At 36.3% G+C, this 23,244-nt stretch overlaps 1 protein-coding gene across 1 annotated transcript in view; it reads right to left on the reverse strand.

Annotated features, from left to right (window-relative positions):
* Positions 1-20,978, reverse strand: part of LOC126473976 (FAS-associated factor 1) — a 141,961-nt gene extending 120,983 nt beyond the window's left edge. Inside the window, exons 1-4 of the mRNA XM_050101362.1 lie at positions 20,779-20,978; positions 20,590-20,658; positions 20,201-20,507; positions 3,996-4,176 (exon numbers count right to left, since the gene is read on the reverse strand). Coding sequence (XP_049957319.1) covers positions 3,996-4,176; positions 20,201-20,507; positions 20,590-20,658; positions 20,779-20,817 — 596 coding nt within the window. The 5' untranslated portion in view covers positions 20,818-20,978. The remainder of the gene's footprint in view (positions 1-3,995; positions 4,177-20,200; positions 20,508-20,589; positions 20,659-20,778) is intronic.
* Positions 20,979-23,244: the final 2,266 nt, after the last annotated feature.

Raw genomic sequence — 23,244 nt, forward strand, 5'->3', positions numbered from 1 at the left:
AAACAACTGTACATTCATAACTACATCACACAGCAAGTTATTTTAAACTGTACAGTTGAACTCACTCAGAGCCCACGAGTGACATTACTCTATATTTCTTCAGTGGGATTCGTTACTTTCTCAGGTGGAATATCCTCCTTTACTTTTCTTTTTATTAGAGCCTCAAATGTCCATCTTATCACTACCCAACATTTCTGTATGATGAACTGTCTTGAAGTTCAATTTGAAATTTTTGTTCCGAGGGTCCCAATTATCATTTCTGTGTTGATATTTATTTTCAATCTCATTACCTTGAGCATCACCACATGAATTCAAATCTTTCAGTTATCCATTTCACTATTCTAGTCCAAACTGAGTTTCTGTCACAACAGTTGTGACTTCATTTCTTTATTTATTAATATTTAAGTACAAATGTTGTAAGAGAGTTCTGGTAGAATTAATACTCTGGGATTAAAGGAGACCACTCATAGCCAGGTCTGTGTGTGTGTGTGTGTGTGGGCGGGGGGTGGGGGGGGGGTTACTCTAGCTCGTAGAAAAGGGTACTCTGAAGTAGCAAGTATTCTTCCTTTTTTTCGTGTGTGTGCCTATCAATAGTTCAATGCTTCTGCTTTTCAGTGAGTGGTTTCCTTCGACCCAACATATTTATGGGAGTATGGTAAGTATGTTTTCCACACAAAATGGGCACTTGATATAACCTATTCTCTTTCACAGTTCATGTTGTAAAAAGAATTTTACATCATCATAATTTCTGTGCTTTACCTTTGAGAGTTCTGTCATTCTCAGATTTACGAAATCTACAACAGCTAACCACATTGCCCATGTTCACCTTTAATTAGTGTGAGCTGAATGCAGCTGACGGAAGTCTGGACAATTGTAAACTGAACCAAGTTTTCTGGTTTCAAAGTGTGTGTTCAAACTTAAACACAGCAGAGTAGTGCCTAATGAAGCTGCCGAACTATAGCCTATTGCAGACGCAAAGAAACACCAAACATGCAGAATAACAACATGAAAACTGAAGAGTTTCCCACACACCACCAAAAAGAAAACAAACATGACATCACTATCTACATGCACCCATTAGGGTAACTAATTCCACAATTACACAATGAAATGTCAGATACATTTATTCAGTCCAACTGAAACAGTTCGTACCAGACGAAGCAACGTGAAAAAAGAAAAGTAATACAAAATATATCACTCGTTAAAATTAATGGAAGCTTAAGTGCACAAAAGATGAAGCATGTAACACTTATTCTCACGAACATAATGAGTTACCAAACATCAGTTAAGAAAACACTGGATTACAATGCACTTAAGGTGTCTGCAGCTTTTGTGTAGTGTGCTGAAGTTGGCAGTTCATGGACACTGGTCACAGACAATTGTGTAGTGGTATATGGTAGCCAATGAGAATTGTTGAATCTAATGACTTCCTTCAGTGGAAGATGTGAACTGATTAAATTTGTGTTCGATTTCAAAGGAAGAATAACCGATGTGCTAATAGACAGACCTGTAGCACAGCCCAAGGGTTACGTCTGGTTGGAAATTGTGAGTTTGGTTGATAGTGAAGTCAATTCAAATCTCAACATGAAATTACAATCGTAATAGACAGATGTGTAGCATAGTTCGAGACAGGCTTTTCATAGCAATAACCTACTTCATGCAATATTTATGATTCTGCCAAAAATTTCAACAATGTGGTAAAATTCTAACTGGCTACCGACAACCAACTACCAATTTGTCATTTTCAGTTTTTCATTGTTCATCACTTAATTGTTATCAACTCTGGCACTCAAAGCAACAATGCCATTACAATATTATAGTCAAAAATATATTTATTTAAAATTAAACAATTTTTTTTTTTTTTTTTTGTGTAAAACGTAATGATTTCTGTGTAACAATAAAGGTAATTCTTCCTTTTGTAAACATATGGTATTTCTCATACTCTGTATCTCTTATTTGTAACTACCAGTAAATCCTCGATTCTTTAAAAAAATGAGACATTCATGCATAAAATAGCTTCACATGTCTGATTATTTTACAAACAAGTTAACACGTTAAATATTTTCCATTAAGTGTGTAAGTGATAAAAATTTTAAAAGTGTTTGAAATTGTGCTTAAAACTTGTTGGAAGTTGCCGAGGGCCCTCATTCTCTAACACTGGATGAATAAACTCGAGGTATTTGTGGGCCACCAAGACAATCATACAGCTTCTAGCTGTCATACTGTAAACTTTCGACATAAAATTATACCTCTTAACGACTAGATTATGATAGCATTTTAGATTTTTAAATTCAGTTAACAATTAAATGAAATAATGAAAATCAAAATTTTGTTGCCCTTGGAAGCTGTCACACAGACAACCTGCAAGTGGTACTGGGTTTCAAGACACAAGCTTAGTAATGTACATTTGTGTAACCCGCATGACATTTCGTATCTGGTTTTGACATTCATTTACAACCTGACAGTGGTCTAACAAGCAAAAAGCCAATTTGTGACCAAGTAGATGATATTTGCAGAATATCGGGAAGTGTCCCCTTTTTAATATTAAATAGTTCCTACTACAGAAGTTCCCATTACACTGAAGAGCATCCCGTTGCAAATATACAAAATGCAAGTCGTAAAAATTGGTATACCACATATTCATTCATAGAAGCATATATCTGAAGGTCAACTGATTCCACCAGAACATGGGTCAAAAAAATTAAGTGAATGACCAACTGGAAAAAGCTTACTTTAACTCAGTTCAAACTACTTATTTATCATACCATCCCTAAAATTACATGCCATAAAAAACGAATTGCAGACTATGCTTCAGTGAGTTTTCTTCAAGAGCATTCTTCTCACTTCTGAGCTAAAATATCCCTTTGGGTTCAGATGAAAAGAACTGGTAATGCAGAAATGACATGCTTTGCCCTGCCCATGATAGAACTTCTGCAGATCATTAATGTAACTACTATTTTTTCATGTCTCTCTATTCTGGACATACATTCTTAAGAATAGTCATAGAAGGATCCTTGTAGATACTTGAGTAGATGAATGTATTTACCACTCAGCCAAGCCCCAATGGCAGTAATATCATCAGAATTGAACACAAATCTATAGAAAATAATGGAAATTAATATGGTATGAGAATTCTTAAGACAAGCAAAAACAATGTATCACTTTCGACAGACTTTACCAACTTCTGTCTTACCTATGCCACTGACAGATATAGGAGAAAATTGCTGAACTTGCAGAGACTGTATTGGAATGAATCAAAACTGACTGCCTGTGGGGGCCTTCACATTAACATCTCATCAAATAAATCGCCGAAAAAAGCCCTGAAACCTTTCCTATGTTGACTGTCCATCCCCTGGAGACGCATTACAGAGGTTACATCATGAATCTCTCTGGAGTTTCAGGGAACAATGATCATGTAATTGTAACTTTTGACATGTCATTGCACTGAAGTAAACTGTACAATGGGAAAACCTGAATGGAACAGGCTTGAAATATCTGAAATATGGAGCTACAGAACAATGTTTAAGAGTCTGAACACAGGTTACAAAGCAAGTGCTGATCACAAATTGAATGGGTGTTGTACAGCACAGCTTGTCATAAAGTCAGCAAACCATTCATTCTTTATGCATATCCACACCTATCTCTCTCATCTCTGGAAAGGGTGTTAACAAACTGCGCTACAGAAGACTCAGATATGAAGATACATAAAGCACATTTTTAAGCCCTCAAGAAATGTGCAACAAAACATCTCAATGTTTTTCTTGATAAGTTTAAAAGTTTAGCTATAAACAATAGCTACAATTCTATGCGACCAATAAAACTATATTTAATGCAATGAAAACTAGCCAAATACTGCAGTTTATTGAGCTCAACATGAAGCACTGAGCAATGTTAAACAGCCATAAAATAAGTCCCATGCGTGAATTATTACAAGATTAAACATAAAACAAGCAAAGTTCTAATGGCTAACTACAATCCAAAAGACCACCACTTACTCTTCTGCAGCAGTACACCCGTCTTCAAGGTCTGGAACAATAACATAAAGTGTGTTTTCTTTTGGTAGATTCAGGCTAGATAATGTTACTGAATCAGACTTTGGATTATTCTTCCATCCTTGAAGAGTCTGCTGACACACTGGCACTCCCAAACGTGCAAATATAGTGCTTTTTAGTTCACCTGTAACAAAACAGTATCATGACACACAAACAAAAACAAACTGAAATTCTACAACAGCAAGCTTAAGATTTTATAAATCACCAGTAGATGACACTACCAGGGTGTGACATTACTACTGTTTTAAAATTTTTCCATTTGTTACTGTTAAAACAATGACAGCTCAGAAATTGTCTAAGTAATTTGTTTACACTGAGCATTTAAAGAAAGGCTGTCACAAAAAAATTGAATTTCATGCAAAGGTTGCTGTAAGACACCTTTACAATTTCCATAAAGATCTTACTCATCAACAATACCTCAAATGTCTCCATTCACCTTTTGGTAATCAACCACCTTCAGAAAGGACTGTTTACAACTTGTTTGTAGAATTTCATCATGCTCATGCCAGCTATCAATTTTGTGAAGATCAGCTGAAATAGGTTGTTGTCACATGCTTAAGACATTTAAGTTATGTTGTGATTGACACTTTATTTATAAATGTCCATCTTTATCTCATATTTTCTATAGCTCACATTATCAGTTTTGGCCTAGTGCAATAATCAGATCTGTTCCAAATACAACTGGAAAAAACAGTAATGTGACAGAAAACCTGGGAATACATGAAAAGTAACATAGCTAGCAGTCACATATACATGTTATACATCCCATGAAAATGTTCACACGCAAATATCATTGTCAAATCATCTGTACACATGGGTACATATAATATGCCGGCAATTGTTTGAGGGCATCATTAACAAACGTAACTAAGCCAGTATGATGCACTACCACTGCGGAACACAAGTGGTCATTATCATAAATTTAGTAATTTAAAATAGAAAATGCAAGGTCATTAATTAAAATGATTTAACACAGCAAGATTTCTTTCTAACAATGAAACATAAAATATAAAAATAAAATCCATACTTTAAATTTGAATTAAACTTGATAGTGAAGGGCAGTTATCAGAAACCTACTAGCAGGACAATATAAAAAGTACAAAATTGTTTGAAAGTTAAAACAAAAAGTGTGAAAAGTATTACACAACAGAAAAGCTTTCAGGATGGCAAGTTGAATAAAACACAGCCTTACATGAAGATGGTCAATGAAACAAAAATTATTTAATAAATGTCAAGATAGTACATTCAGAGTAGCACTGCTCACAGCCTCTCAGTAAGCTGTTCTGTTTCCCTGTGAAGCTGCTTGCAGAAGGAAGCCCCAGACTCCACAAGAAAACAAAACATCTCGCAGAGAGACCATGAGCAGTGCTAGCTAGATTCTACTCCAAATATAATATTGACTATTAGCACTTTTTAAACAATTATTGTTTCATTGATCATCTTCACATAAGGTTGTGTTTTATTCACCTTGTCATCCTGACAGGTTTTCTGTTGAAAATTTCTACTGTGTAATACTTTTCACACCTTTTATTATAACTTTCAAACAATCTTGTGTTGTTCACAATGTCATGCCAGTAAGTTTCTATTAATAGTCTCACTTTTTACATGTTTCATTCATATTTTTACAACACATTTTATTTCTACATTTTGTATTTCATTGTTCGACACACAGTTTTTAACATGAAATCATTTTAATTAATTACCAAGCATATTCTATTTTAAACTCAAAATTTATGATACTGATTCACTCATGTAACACACCACTAGTGACCTCTACTGACTTAGCTGTGTTTGAGAAGTATAACATGCCCCCAGACCATTATCAGCACTTTATGTTCGCATTATTCGATGATGGTATTTGAATCTGAATACTTTTAAAGGCACATTTGGCTGCTGTAAATGGCTGCTAATTACATTATCTTTTTATGTATTCCTAGGTTACTGTCACATTACTGATTTTTTCCATTTTTTTCTATTTTCTATTTCACATAGGTCTGATGATAGCAGTATGCTGAAACCAATAATGTGAGATGAACATTTATAAACAAAGGCTGTCTGTTTTTATATATATAGACACACACACACACACACACACACACGCACATATCCATCCACACATAGAGCCACAAGCAGAAATATGTCTGCTTGTGGCTGTATGTGTGGATGGATATGTGCGTGTGTGCGAGTGTTTACCTGTCCTTTTTTCCCCCAAAGGTAAGTCTTTCCGCTCCCGGGATTGGAATGACTCCTTACCCTCTCCCTTAAAACCCACTTCCTTTCGTCTTCCCCTCTCCTTCCCTCTTTCCTGATGAGGCAACTGTTTGTTGCGAAAGCTTGAATTTTGTGTGTATGTTTGTGTTTGTTTGTGTGTCTATCGACCTGCCAGCGCTTTTGTTCGGTAAGTCACCTCATCTTTGTTTTTATATATATATATATATAAGTTTTGAGAAATGAATGGCACCAGGAAAAAAGGAGAAATATACAATTACTATCCAAGAGACATTAACAACATAAGTGCACATAACAATATCCAAATTAAACAAAAATTGCAACATTTGAAACTAAGTTACACATTATATAATGTAGGGCAACTTTTACATTACATGACACATGAACAATTTCTTACCTCTGCCATAACTAAATTAACTCAATGTAAAAATACATAGCATTTTGTTTATAATATTTAAGCAGTTTGTCAGAAGTCAATATTGTCAACACTGCACAAAATGCTCCTGCTGCAATCTGCATTCAAGATGATTCGGAACTACATGTGATGAGACACTTTGAAGCTTAGATAATATTTTTTTTGTATGAGAACAACTTTTCTTCCACCAACTTTGAGGACTCTTTGCTAAAAGAATAAGTATGGCCTGCTGCTGTGGCCATATCAACTTCACACAGAATATGAGAGAAAGAAACATCGCCAATATCATTATCAGACCAATTGAAGGATGGGGATGGTGCATGAACCTTACTGTAACATCTCCTCCTTCACAATTCACCTTTCCAACAATTCCCAAATACCAAGAATAGTCATATGCACATGCAACATAGCAGTTGGGCTGCACAGTGCATTCTGGCATTAGTGGTGGAAGTGCATCTAAGAAATCATGCACAATACTAAAATCCGTATCGCAGCTCAGTCTTTTTGCTCCAATCTTGGTTGGCGATATTTGTACAATGTGATGCATAGATCGCGTTCCAGGAATTGTTTTTGCACTTGCAAAGCGATGAGAAAGACAATGTCTGACTTGTACCATTTCATCTTTTGAAACAAAGAGAACTGAACTGCCTCATAGGTTCTAGCAACAAAATTCAAATACCTGTGAAACTGTAAGTATTTGATCTTTATAAACTCTTTGCAAACTTGTTTTTGTGACAAGTCTTAACAGTGTCACCATTACCATCACAGGGGGATTTTCCATGGCTGGTAGCATAAAAAGGACCAGCTGCACTTTATGTTGAAGTCGTGTTCATGGTAGCAGATATTTCTGAAATCCTTACAATTTTTATACTGTGCAGCACAACCATGAGTGAATTATTCAACATACACAAGATGAATTTCTGGAAATTCACACTAAAAAAATTCAATACAGTCTTCTGAGTATGGTACACCACGGCAATATCATGTTCTAGATCATCAGACACAATACAAATACTTTTTGCATGTAAGTGTCTGTCCTTTTTGTAATATATATGGACAGTGTGGAGACTGCAGCTGCCATTGTTCCAATGGTATCCGTGTACTTCATGTTAAGTAACAAAACTGAGATTTTCACTGATCCTTCATCAAGTGTTTCCTTGTTCATTTTCAGATACTCAGATTGTGATTGTGAAATAAAAAGAGTGTGGAGTAAGTTTTTCAGTTTTCTTAATTAGTGTGTCACAGAATTCTGATAGAGAAGTGATTTGAACACAAAGTCATTCTATCAGTTAATACCCAGTGATTGCACTGAACTATCTCATCAGGATCATAGTCTTCTATTTCATTTTCTAAGTGGGTTTGAAGCAACGAACTGGTGGGGCACTTTTCAGACAGACAAAGCATACATGCTCAGTTATTTATATCACATATTATTTTAATCAGATCTTGGTATGTTTCTTTAATAGAAATGGAATTTAGAAGCAATTTAACATTTTGGCGGTAAATGCACACACATATTGCATGTGTTCCTGATGATCCTGCAAGTATACAATCTTTTGGTCAAAGAGAATCATATATATATCTCTCTCTCTTATTTATTTAGAGAGAGAGAGAGAGAGAGAGAGAGAGAGAGAGAGAGAGAGAGAGAGAGAGAGAATACAGTTCACAGGTAAATTACTTAAAACAAGACTTCTGTTCACAGGTATTTTTGCTAGTGCTCACTTTGTCTTTCTACCCCAAGCATTATTCTCATGTTTTCGTCGTCCAAGTAGAAACTCTTTACTTTTTGCACTGTATCATGTGGCAACATTTTTCCTCTTTTCTGCTCACCTATCGATAAAATACACTTCTTCATTCAAAGAGCTCTTGCTTCTCATACTAAATATTCAGAAACCTGAAAATTGGAACTGCCTTTCTGTAGAGTTCAATTTGGAGGCACAAGAGTAAATAACTGAATCTTTTCATGATTAATTGCATATTCGATTTTCTGTTTGATTTTGTCCAAGAGTTCATCATGATGTTTTGCCTTTTCTTCCAGTTCTGTTAAATCACTGTCAGGGTTAGTGCTTGCATCAGCAGCCAGCACAACTTTATACGTACATGAAATTTTAGTTTTCAGAGCCCCAGCTGCTGATTTCAAGTTTCGTTTGGCTGTTGCATACCAACTATGCTGAGCAACTGAATGCAGCTTTGCAGGAGATACTCCTAAGCTAGTATTGGACACAGATTTTTCAGGAGTCTGCACCTTCACATTACTGTCATTTATATAGTCTGGTGATGAGTCATCACTTGCTTGTTTTTCATTATTAAGTTTGATACAGGTTGGGCACATTTTCTCCCCAGGAATAACTCTAAAGCCTCTCAGTTTGAAGGTCTTCGCCTTTTCTAAACTAATTTCACACAATCCAGATGAAACAGGTCATTTATGGCACTTAATGGGATCACAGCAAATTTTCTTATGTTGAGAGAATCTGCACAGGTAGGCCTATCTGTCTTTGTGTTTAACAAACGCGCATGAAACACTTAAATCACAGTATGAATGTCTGTTGCTTCGCCATAATAAAGTTCTTGTTCTTCACTTGTTAGTTCATTCACACAAGTCAGGGCATCGTCACATATCTTGCAGGTACTGTACAAGAAAACACTGCTTTCTTGTACTTTTCATACTGCTTCAGTCATAAAACCAATATTGGTTGTAAATAATTCAGAAGATGATTGGTGTAACATAAAAAGTAATTAAATAATGAAAAATCATTATATCCCATTGTTTCATGACAAAAGTATTTCACATTATTATTGGAACATTAGGGAACTTACTTTTGTTTTGGAATGAATACTTAAAAACTACAACAATTGATTTTTAACCAATAACTGACTATGGGTACAGCTCAGTACAATAGCTCTGAACTGCATGCTCAGTGAACACAACTCAAAGGAATTGGATGACAATACATCAAAGCTAACACTTGGTTCAATAATCATAAAAGAAGGTTGTATACATGGGGGGGAAGCCCGGAGATATTCGAAGGTCTCAGATAGATTATATAATGGTAAGACAGAGATTCAGGAACCAGGTACTAAATTTGTAAGACATTTCCAGGGGCAGATGTGGACTCTGGCCACAATCTATTGGTTATGAACTGTAGATTAACACTGAAGAAACTGCAAAAAGGTGGGAACTTAAGGAGATGGGACCTGGATAAACTGACTAAACCAGATGTTGTACAGAGTTTCAGGGAGAGCATAAGGTAACAATTGACAAGAATGGGGGAAAGAAATACAGTAGAAGAAGAATGGGTAGCTTTGAGGGATGAAGTAGTGAAGGTAGCAGAGGATCAAGTAGGTAAAAAGACGAGGGCTAATAGAAATCCTTGGGTAACAGAAGAGATATTGAATTTAACTGACGAAAGGAGAAAATATCAAATGCAGTAAATGAAGCAGGCAAAAGGGCATACAAACGTCTCAAAAATGAGATAGACAGAAAGTGCAAAATGGCTAAGCAGGGATAGCTAGAGGACAAATGTAAGGATGTAGAGGCTTATCTCACTAGGGGTAAGATAGATACTGCCAACAGGAAAATTAAAGAGACCTTCGGAGAAAAGAGAACCACTTGTATGAATATCAAGAGCTCAGATGGAAACCCAGTTCTAAGCAAAGAAGGGAAAGCAGAAAGATGGAAGGAGTATATAGAGGGTCTATACAAGGGCAATGTTCTTGAGGACAATATTATGGAAATGGAAGACGATGTAGATGAAGATGAAAAGGGGGATATGATACTGCATGAAGAGTTTGACACAGCACTGAAAAAAGTCGAAACAAGGACCGTGAGTAGACAACATTCCATTAGAACTACTGACAGCCTTGGGAGAGCCAGCCCTGACAAAACTCTACCATCAGGTGAGCAAGATTTATGATACAGGCGAAATACCCTCAGACTTCAAGAAGAATATAATAATTACAATCCCGTGGAAAGCAGGGGTTGACAGATGTGAAAATTACCAAACTATCAGTTTAATAAGCCACGGCTGCAAAATACCAACACAAATTCTTTACAGACGAATGGAAAAACTGGTAGAAGCTGACCTCGGGGAAAATCGGTTTGAATTCCGCAGAAATGCTGGAACACATGAGGCAATACTGACCCTACGTCTTATAGATTAAGGAAAGGCAAACCTACGTTTCTAGCATTTGTAGACTTAGAGAAAGCTTTTGACAATGTTGACTAGAATACTCTCTTTCAAATTCTGAAGGAGGCAGGGGTAAAGTACAGGGAGCGAAAGGCTATTTACAATTTGTACAGAAACCAAATGGCAGTTATAAGACTCAAGGGGCACGAAAGGGAAGCAGTGGTTGGGAAGGGAGTGAGACAGGGTTGTAGCCTCTACCCAATGTTATTCAATCTGTATATTGAGCAAGCAGTAAAGGAAACAAAAGAAAAGTTCGGAGTAGGTATTAAAATCCATGGAGAAGAAATAAAAACTTTGAGGTTCGCCGATGACATTGTAATTCTGTCAAGAGACTGCAAAGGACTTGGAAGAGCAGTTGAACGGAATGGACTGTGTCTTGAAAGGAGGATATAAGATGAACATCAACAAAAGCAAAACGAAGATAATGGAATGTAGTTGAATTAAGTCGGGTGATGCTGCGGGAATTAGATTAGAAAATGAGACACTTAAAGTAGTCAATGAGTTTTGCTATTTGGGTAGCAAAATAACTGATGATGGTCGTAGTAGAGAGGATATAAAATGTAGACTGGCAACGGCAAGGAAAGCGCTTCTGAAGAGAAATTTTTTAACATTGAGTATAGATTTAAGTGTCAGGAAGTCTTTATTGAAAGTATTTGTATGGAGTGTAGCCATGTATGGAACTGAAATGTGGACGATAAATAGTTTAGACAAGAAGAGAAGCTCTCAAAATGTGGTGAAACAGAAGAATGCTGAAGATTAGATGGGTAGATCACATAACTAATGAGGAGGTATTGAACAGAATTGGAGAGAAGAGAAATTTCTGGCACAACTTGACTAGAAGAAGGGATCGGCTGGTAGGGCATATTCTGAGGCATCAAGGGATCACCAATTTGGTACTGGAGGGCAGTGTGGAGGGTAAAAATCGTAGATGGAGAACAAGAGATGAATACACTGAACAGATTCAGAAGGATGTTGGTTGCAGTAGGTACTGGGAGATGAAGAAGCTTGCACAGGATAGAGTAGCATGGAGAGCTGCATTAAACTAGTCTCTGGACTGAAGACCACCACCACCACCACCACCACCACCACCACCACCACCACCAACAACAACAACTTCAGCAATTTAGTGGTGACATGGTCATTAATTAGCAACTTCAATATTTCTTTTACAGTAATGTCGTTTTCCACACTTCCCATTATTTCTACAAACTGATTCTTTTTGTGTGACATAATGAAATATTTATAACAACATTGTAAATTTTTCAAAGGTATCTATGAGGGGGCAATACCTTTAAAAATTTATAATGTCCATGTATGGATTTCGTTTAAAAGAAAATATTTGCAATATTTTCTGAGATGTACATGATGAATATTCACTACAAGAAGCATGACTATAAAAATATAAACCTTCCATTTTAACTAACAAAATTCAAGCACTGCAAAAGCTGTAGGAACTATTGCATTTTTAAATTGTAAAGGAGCTCGTCTATGAAACCTTCGATTCCTGAATCTATATAACTTCTTTTTATCATAAGTGAAACAGTAATTGACCTGCAACATTTAAATTTTGGAAATGTTCATATATATCTTGGTAAACTTCCACTACCCAAAATTTCAAGGATTTGCATGACAATAGGTGTCATTTCCTAAAATTTCTGGATGGTTTGACAGGGAAAGACCCAACTGGGGTTTTGTAATCCAGAATTTTGATGACTGGATCCACCATTTTAATGTAATTATTGGTAGTTATCTTTCCATAAATAGCTGTTAAAACTATTGTTGCAATTGCAATTTTGACATTTTGTCACTGTGAAACACTGTGGGATGTCCCAGACCGCTCTGCGAAGTCAACTTGTGACACTTGAGGAACTATGTAGTTCGAACTGTGTTCCAGCATGTCACAACTTAAAGGTGTACAATAAACTTCAACACCCTCCAGTGGTTGACAATGACTAAAGTCTAAATTGCAATCATAATAAATATATTTAACTACCATGTGGGGAGTGATTAGCTTTAATTATTGTAATCACTTAATCTATTTAAGAAGAAGCAAGGCATGACAAACACCCAATTATACAGCACACCAAATTAAAAAGTCAGCAACACATATGCCGTATGTTTTGTCATTGATGACAGAAATAAATGGTGGCCTACACATTTATTCACTCCTGCAATTTTCACAGAGTAATAACATTAAACAAGCAAAGATTAGTTCATTTCCATTACCACCACAAAATGTTTTCCATGACTAATTCATAACCATAACAATAAAGCTTCCAATGACGAGGATAAAGAACACTGTATGTATATAAAAGGCCAATGCTTCAAAAAAAAATTAATAAAAGCTTTCCACAGTTATTTATTACAGGTGAAATGGTGTGAACATACACTGGTTGCTAACAGTTGTTTTGAAGAGCAAGGTATACATGCTAAAAGACTATGGTGGTTATCAGTACTTAAGTTGTGAAGTGAAATGATTAACCAAAAACTAAGGTAATTTTTCTGCACCTTAGCATTACGAGTTGCATGTTAGTTTAGAAACTGATAATATCAGCAATGATGGTTACGATAATGTGAGCCAAAGAAAGTATATTGAAAAAATGAAAATGAACAAACTACTGCAGCGCATTTTTTTAAGTTCAACAAGGCCAACTAAGCAATACTGAAACCACAAAATACGTACCATACAGAAAGTATTACCACAGAACTAAATTTAACAGCAGTAGGGCACTGATAAAATTTTATATATTATATACATACACATACAAGTTTTATTAATTACTGGAGCTGGAAACAAAGCCAGGAGTTGCGTAAATTGGGACAAGACTACGTTTTTGTGTACAAAGCTTCGTCTTCAAACAAAAGTGACATGAATAAAGAAGACTATTCAATACTAGTCATTGGCTTTGAGCAATGATGCAGGAAATGTGACAGATGTCATCAATATACGTGGCTGGCTACTAAGCTACAGTTCGGTTCATCACCACTATCTGGTCTTTTGCTTTCACAATCACTGGCTTTGTCAACTAACAACCAAACTGAAAATATGCACCAAAGGGTAATTTCAATGCAGCCATTAACATTACTTCACTGGCTAAAACTGATGAGTAGTATATAATATCAAAGCAGGTACATGTGGGCCACATACATGACAGTCGTGCAGTGAGCCAACTTCACCGTTGCACCTATGCACTTGTTCAGGATGCAGGCTATGGTGACAGTTGGGTAACAGGAACTGATAAGTACACTTGCCAAAAACGTATTTATTCTGCCAAATGAGTAAATGAACTACTGACAAAAATGAAATCAGATCGTAATTTCCATTAACTGTCGATTGCAATAACTGTCTTTGCACAATAGTTAAACTCGAAAACCAATCCTGGAGTGTGTACACTCCACAGTGAGGAGCGCATTGTCCAATTGCACGAGTGCAGGAGAACAGTGGGCGCATGTCTGGAATGAAACAAAACCTTTTTCTCATGATTGCGGGGTGCTGTGAATTTCACAGATGCGATGAAGCAAAAGCTGAAATGAACAGAGAGCATCAAACAAACATCCTTAAGTCTCTGAGGAGCTTGCGTTAAGCTTGACTCAAGTGGTCCGCAGATTGACGTCATAAGACTCTCGAAAAATGCGTCTGTACTGTCTGCACTGCCCGTTGCTTTTTCTGCCGATCTGCATCCGTGCGCACCACACATAGCTGCGATGCTGCCTGTCATCAGGTACGCACAGCAACGGATATCTCACCCAGTTAACTTCAGCACGCTGTGGCCCACTATGGTCCATTCACACATTTTTGCGTCACGGCTGCCATAATACTATTCCCGACCCAAGTGACATTTAGAAGTATATGGATCTGACATTTTTATTAGATCATACCTTAAACTCATTGGAAAAAAAAAAAATTTCAATTTTGGGCCTGACTGAGAACATTAAAAGACATGCTGTATGTACAGCTTTTGTTAACACACTAAAATTATTGGATTATCAGGTTTAAATCAGGACTAATCGAAGGACAAAACATTGCACTTAGTAATGCAGCCAATGTAATCAGGGGTCATCATCCTGACTGGGAGATGTCATGTATGGAGTTCCCCAAGGCTCAATCCTCAATCTTAGGTCTGCTATTGTTCTTACCGTCCATCTAATATACAACAAGGAGAATCACTTTTTTTTCCCCCAGATGACACTCTTGAATCAATCCAAGCATATGTATAGCAACATAGTAAACAAGGTCCTTAAAGGCATCATGAACTGGTTTTCTGTGAGTGGTCTCATCACCAATTTTAGAAAGACACAACAGATTCAGTTCTCCACATCTACAAGTACTACACCAATGATAAGTGTATGACATGGTGACAAAATAACAAATAGGATTGAAACCAAAATTCTTAGGTGTCCATAGTGACGAGAATTTAAACCAGAAAAAGTACATTTTGGAACTCCTAAAACAACTTATTTCAGCCTCATTTGCATTTAGAATCATTGCTCATCTTGAGAAGACACAAATCAGTAAGTTGACATATTTTGCACATTTTCATTCAATAGTGTCACATGGCATAATGTTCGGGGGTAGCTCATCTATAAGAAAGGAAGTCTTCAGTGTTAAAAATGTGCTGTAAGAATAATATGTGGTGGTCATCCATGATCATCTTGTAGGCATCTTTTTAAAGGGCTGGACATTCTGACCACTGCTTCACAGTATTTATTCCCACATGATGTTTGTTGTAAATAACCCATTGCATTTCAATAGGAATGATGCTGTACACAATTACAATACCAGAATGAAAAATGACATTCATTACTACATACTAAGGTTGACTTTAACCCTTAACTACTATGGTCATTCACAGGAACACTTACTACGGAGGGGTCTCACAGACCGCATTTTTCTATTTTATATATCAAACCAAAATTTTGCTGAATATATATAGTTTCTTGACTTCCAGTCATTCATTACACATATTGGAGGTGGCTTTAGTAGAAATTTGATTTTTTTTAAACACTGCCGTATTTTAACACTTCGACAATTAAAACAAAGGGTAATCTGGAGTATATTTTTATTTTATGAGTTAGGAAAATAACAACAAATAGTTAGCTCTCTACTCACACACAGATTTTCATCAGAGGGATTATATTACAAATTGGCTATATAACTAGGTGGAAAAATCCGACATGACTTATGATAAATTGTGTGCGAAGTCAGCTTTCATTTTACGACTCACTTTCCAATGTAGAGCAAATATTTCAGTCCCTAAGTCTATGGATGGAGAAACCCTGCCACCATTTTACTTCTAAAATTACAAGTAAAAACTAAATACTTGTTCTTATGTGCCACTGAATCATACTTTAGTCAATTTCCACCTGCAAACACTTCACGCAGACCTTCCTGGAACACTCCAAACAAATCGGAACACCACGCTGTTAACATGGATACCTTGTTTTCCTCTTCAGATGAGGAGGACAAAAGGTGCACATTTTTCGAATTCTTCTTTCGGTGTCTGAGGCTCATCTTGCAAGTGAAGACATCTGTCTCACATAACACGTGTTGCACATAAGGCCCAGCTTTCCCCACCATGGAGAAACAGTAGCATGAAATAAACACGCAGCACGCAAACATTATGGTACGTCTGTGAGACCTCTCAAGGCTAATAATTACGAAACAAAGAGCAGCAACAATGCAAGAATGCTGGCACGTGTAGCTTGACATCCAATAGGAAGATACATGGAAAGAGTTTATTCGGCTTTGCGGCGGTGTGAGAAATATCTCGACAGAAAAATTAGTAGCGGTCTGAGAGATGGTCGATAGTGGTTAAGGGTTAATACAAAAAGGGGTGCACAATGATGCAAGTAAAATTTCTGTTAACTTATCAGTGATATAAAATATCTGAAGACAATCAAGTTAAATCTGAAAATTAAAAAACTCTCCTTGAGAACTGCCCCTTTTGGTGGTGGTGGTGGTGGTGGTGGTGGTGGTGGTGGTTAGTGTTTAACGTCCCGTCGACAACGAGGTCATTAGAGACGGAGCGCAGGCTCGGGTTAGGGTGGGATTGGGAAGGAAATCGGCCGTGCCCTTTCAAAGGAACCATCCCAGCATTCGCCTGAAACGATTTAGGGAAATCACGGAAAACATAAATCAGGATGGCTGGAGACGGGATTGAACCGTCGTCTTCCCGAATGCGAGTCCAGTGTGCTAACCTACAATACTGTCGGAGTATCAGTTTTGCCCTGAAAGGCAGAAGCTATTTCTGTAATTCACCTTATCACCCACAGCGAACACATTACTCAAAAACTGTTACCCTGCCAGCTACCATGTTGCTTCAGGAATCAGTAACAACTGCCATTTTTCCACAGAATAATTTTTATTAATGTAATGTGCAAAACATGGTGTTTCAGAATTACTAACTCATATCCTTATATTCAATAATAATAATAATAAAACCTTATACATCTTCAGCATGTACAGTAATCATTTACAAATTAATTGTGATGTGAATGTAAAATGCCTCTTTACACAGTTACAATTTATTGTGCAAACGATCCAAGGAACTTGAAAAAAGCTAACCTACAATACTGTCGGAGTATCAGTTTTGCCCTTAAAGGCAGAAGCTATTTCTGTAATTCACCTTATCACCCACAGCGAACACATTACTCAAAAACTGTTACCCTGCCAGCTACCATGTTGCTTCAGGAATCAGTAACAAATTTTAACTAAAGATTATCTTCTTTCTGACATCTGCTAATAACATTTATTGTTCTTTATTACAGCAGGACGTGCAATTTCAGAGTACCTCTAACATTTCTCCACACAAGTTTCCAAATCACATTCAATGGTTCCTCAAAATTAGGTTTTTAGACTATTTCTTAACTGGACAGGAACTAAGAACAAAATAAGCTATGGCTTTCATAAAACAATCATGCCAGCATTTGCTTCAACTGACAAAGAAACCAGAGTACAATACATCAGGTCCTTGTACTTCAACACACTTTTTCATGCATCCAAACACATTAATATACATTCTGCATAATGCTGATGCATCAATTCCCAAAATTTCATTACAACGAATTTCCTTCAAGTCCTGTAACGTTATTTGGTTATTTTCACACACTTTTCCCTTTTAGACTGTCCCACGGACAAAAGAAACACGTGGTTAGGTTTGGCAAATTCATGAGATTTACTCACATGAAGAGTGATTTCTCACACCGTCCTGACAATGCAAAACATAATCACAACAGCTTCAAAATAGTAGGTGACAATAGACTGGCGACAATGAGCAGTTGCCTGGTCAGGATTGGTTTTTGGTGCACACCCTGTAGTTCAACATCTTCACAGATTGTAGGCCTATACACGCTCAATTTGGAATGTACAGAACAAGGACTCTGCCTTGGCATTGTTTTAAGGATCAAACTAGCATATGCCCCAAATGATTTTGAAGTGAAACCTAAATCAGTATGTTCAAATTTAAATTCTGCTATGTGATGTCTTAACCATTCCGTCAACTTGCCCGATGTGAAGCCCAGACAGTAGGTTATTCATTCTTTCTTAATTTAAGTCTTATTACCTTTGCTACCACCACCACCACCATCACACCTACCCCTTACTTCTTACCCAACTAGCAATGCTACTGCCCATACACTATCACTGGCATGACTACTTTCACTACAAAAATATGAAGCGTAAAAAAGTATTATTTTTGTATTTTATTTGCCTCTATCATTTGAAAGAAGCTGTAATTATTGTTAGGCATTAGTAATGTTAAAACAGTAAACAACTGTACAGGCGTAAAAGAACTTAAAAATTCTTTTATACACCACAGCAATGTTCAGTTGGTGGCAGCTTGTTGCACGTGTTTCACTGACCAATGCCACTTTTTCCCTAATTAAGCTTTATGTAAGACAACAAGGAGTGAATATATCCAAAATGCTATTATTTCTCACCAACAATCAATGTAATGATACATGTCAACTGAATCTTAAGTCGGTTCTAGGTTGAACAACATTATTAGGCTATAAATGAAAAGTGCTAGTTTGCTTTTGTTCTATAGCATTACTTTTATTGCGTTAAACGATTTTCAGCTTACATGGCCTTGTAAGCCGAAAACCAGCTAACAATAAAAATAATACTGTAGTAAAAAAGCAAACTAGCAATTTTCATTAAGTATAACGACACATCTCGCTATGTGTACAAGAACTTATATACGTCGTGTTACTCAGATGGCAGGCTAAGTTATGTTTGAATGCATTTGTGTAGCACAGTGAAAATGTGTTGTTAACTACACACATCCCATGAGGATGGAACACAGTAGGGTTAGTGTTGTTAAAGTGAAATTCCCAAGAGGCACAATGAATTCCACAGACATACTTATAGATGTCTGTAGGATAAGTGTGAAATCGGTCATATTGTGTATTTACAATCATTGTCACTCAGTGGCAATGGCCATAAATGTTCATCATGAATGCCTGTCTTTAATATGACATTCACAAGACCAGTGTTCAAACTATGATTCAGTTTTTTCTAAATAAGCCATGAACAAATAGTCAGACGTTTTCTTCAGTAAGTCATAGATGCTTTGCTGCACCAATGAATCCTAAATGGGCAAGTCTGCCATCTTTTTGACCCTGACATAATGAAGTACTGTTCCTACTCTACAGAGAGAGAGAGAGAGAGAGAGAGAGAGAGAGAGAGAGAGAGAGAGAGAGAGAGAACATCTATATTCATAGATGGTTTTGTGTCTAGAGAGATTGTAAACAAACACAAATTGAACATGTTGCATCATCTCTACAACTGTGTACTAGTTTACAACATCCACTTATTGGCAGAGGTATGTAACAGGCATACTTAAACATTTCATAGCAATGAAAGAAGTAAAATTTTAAGTTTGAGAAGTTCACACATAATCATGAACTGAAATCGAATTTGAAAAAAAGGCCACTGTGTATTTAAGATGGAGGGCATTGTAATATCTGTAATCATTTTGGTAACATGATTCCATGCCTCAACAGATATTAAAAAACTGAAGCTCGAGATACAGGCACGCCTGCAATTCTTTCTCAACAACAAATATTCTGATAATACAATCCTTAATAGAATGGTAACAATACATACCATGAAAGACAAGAAAGATAAAGGTGCATTAAAATCCTGAAGCAGCCAAGCAATAAGCAGGCATTTGATGTTTCCAACACTTATTAGATTAGGAAAAATAAACCCATGAATCTACACACCTGAGACATTATCCACATTATGTGAACAGATGAGCACCAACATTAATTAAGAACACAGAACACACCCAATAAATAACATGACACATACTAACCAACAGTATCTGTATCTGAAACTGTGAGTTTAGCATCCCTCTCTCTGAAGTATACATGAAAATTCAGTGATCTGGCTTCACGACCATGAGACGTTGAAGGAAGAGATATGACATCGGCGCTGATACTCGTTGGCATACGAAAACGGTGAGAACTGTTAGCACCACTCGATAGTTTAGAACTGCTAGCGCGAGTAACTCTTGTAGACACAGAACGTGGACGTTTCACTTCTTCCACCATTTGAACATCAGGATCCACTTCTGACGGTAGTGTCTGTGTGTCTTGGGGCATCACACGATTAATAGCACCCTGAAACACATTTCAGTAATGATTAATTACAAATGAAGTAAAAATACCTAAAGCGTATCAATTAACCTGTAAAGAACTGTACCAAAAGATCCCAGTTAGTTTCTTCCAAATGCAGAATTGCTTCTGCAACATCATCTATTCCTGTACACGCCTGCAACACAAAAATTGCATATTAAACACATATTCATTGTTATCCAGATACGCGCGACCAAAGTAACTAACAGAGGCATTGTATTATTTGTAAGACACTCAAATTTTGTTCGAAACTAACCTGAAAATCGGCTAGAACTTCTTCTCTGTTCACTGACATGACAAAAACGTATGAAAATAAATAGTATGTTAAATTAAATACAACTGTCAGCAAAACACCATATGAACAATGGTTATCTTCAAGCACTACACAGCAATTTCATGTTTCAGCTGTTTGTCAAAAGCCCTTCGTTTTATTGGCAGCTCTGTTTCGTCGCTTGATGTTCTTTGTCGCCTCTGGCACTATCGATGCAAATCGATATGTCTTTTCAAATATAGCGCTGTGGCACGGCCTCCCTTGCAAGAAACCGTGGCTGTCGCCGATTATCTGCTCTTGCCAAGTAATACTGGAGGATGGATGAAACTAAGAGGTCTTACAAATAACAAGACCGACTTAACTAAATAAATTATTGAGAAAATATTCAGGAGGTATAAAATAAAAGGTGAGGCCCTGACGTCAGAACTGTGAAGCCAAGAAATTCAGTCGTGAGCCATCTTGATCTGACCAAAATACTGCTGTTCTAAGCTTTTGATTGATTGATTGATTTCATTATTAATCCATGTAACAATTTACATTGTGTGGATTTCGTCAGCAAAATCATATACAATACAATATACCTACAATTATACACATAAAATTAGTATTTACACACATTTTTGAGGTATCTTAAATTAGTTTTATATCCTTGTGTGATTCGTAATTTTCTTATAGTACTGTACAATTTTTGATTACATATCATAATTATTTCCTCATGTATTACAATGCAGGCTACTTTAATTACACAACATGTTTTAATTCAGATAGTCCGTTACTGCGTAATAACTTTTATTTAATAAAAAAAATTTTAGTTTTGTTTTGAACTGTCCGATTGTGTCAATATCTCTTATTTTTTGGGGTAATTTATTATATAATTTAACAGCATTGTACAACAAGCTCTGCTGAGTTTTAACTTTATTTTTCCTCTCTAGATGCAGATTGAATTGGTTTCTAGTTTCATAGCTGTGTACTAATGAATTTTTCATATAGCAGTCAATATTTTTTTTTACATACATAACACTTTGAAAAATGTATTCACAGGGGCCAGTTAGGATTTCCAGCTTTTGGAAATGTTCAAGGCAGTGAGCCCTACTGCCACTCTTGGTTATTATACGAATTGCTCTTTTTTGTAATTTGAAAACTATTTGAATATTTTTACTGTTGACTCCCCAAAATATTATTCCATAGGTAATAACAGAGTGGATATAAGAAAAATATACAGATCTGACACATGTAGTATCGCAAACTGCAGTCAGAATTCTCAGAGCATAGCATGCTGTAGCAATTCTGTTACTAAGTATTTTAATATGTTCTTCCCACTTTAACTGACTGTCAACATGCATACCAAGAAATTTTGTGTAGTCTACACATTCTATAGTTTCATTGTTTAACTTAAAGTTGTTAAAGTGTGGTTTTTTGCAGACATAGAAGTTAACAGCATTTGTTTTTTTAAGATCTAGTGTTAGTTTATTATTGGATGCCCACTCACGTACACTGTTTAGTGTTTGTTCGGCTTTTTCTTTTAGTGCATCTGCTGATTTGTCACTGATTAGAACATTTGAGTCATCTGCAAACAATATTGTTTGTCCATGCTTGATGCTCTGTGGGAAGTCGTTTATGTAAATGAGGAATAGTACTGGGCCAAGGACACTACCCTGTGGGACACCTATATTTACATAATTTGGGTCTGAAGTATACTTTACAATATAGTTTGAGCAACTTGAAATATGTGAGATTTCAGTTATCTGTCTTCTATTTTTTAGATATGACTGGAACCACTTTTTCACAAGTCCCCTAATTCCAAGTTCATCTAACTTATTTAACAATATGTTGTGGTCTGCTGTATCAAACGCTTTAGTTAGATCAAGAAATATACCTGTTGTGTAGTTCCCTTTATCTAATGCTTCTAGAATGTGTTTTGTGAGGTGTGCTGTTGCTGATTCTGTGCTTTTCCCTGATCGAAATCCAAACTGGCCAACAGACAGTAAGTTGTATTTATTTAAATAATTGATTAGCCTATCTTTCATAATAGTTTCTAATATTTTTGCAAAGCATGATAGTAGAGAAATTGGCCTATAATTTTCAATTATTCCTGCATCACCTTTTTTGAAGAGAGGTAGTAATTTCGCATATTTTAAATAGTCTGGAAAGTAGCCCTGCTTGAAAAATTGATTTATAATATCAACTAAAAGTGGAAGTAGGCTCTTGATACAGTCATTAATTATAAAAATGGGGACTTCATCCAGACCAGCTGAGTTTTTGTTTTTCAGTTTGCTGACTGCTTTATAGACTTCTTCCTGTGTTGTAGGGAATAACACCATTGAGTGTGATACACCATTATTTGGCTTCTTGACCTGAGGGGCTGTTAGAAAATTTTCCTGTAATTTTATTCCTATGCTTGTGTACATAGGTTTAGCTCTAGTTTTTGGTAAGGTTTAGAGTTGTAATGGT

This window comes from Schistocerca serialis, chromosome 4 (assembly GCF_023864345.2).
Source record: "Schistocerca serialis cubense isolate TAMUIC-IGC-003099 chromosome 4, iqSchSeri2.2, whole genome shotgun sequence".
NCBI classification, from domain to species: Eukaryota; Metazoa; Arthropoda; class Insecta; order Orthoptera; family Acrididae; genus Schistocerca; species Schistocerca serialis.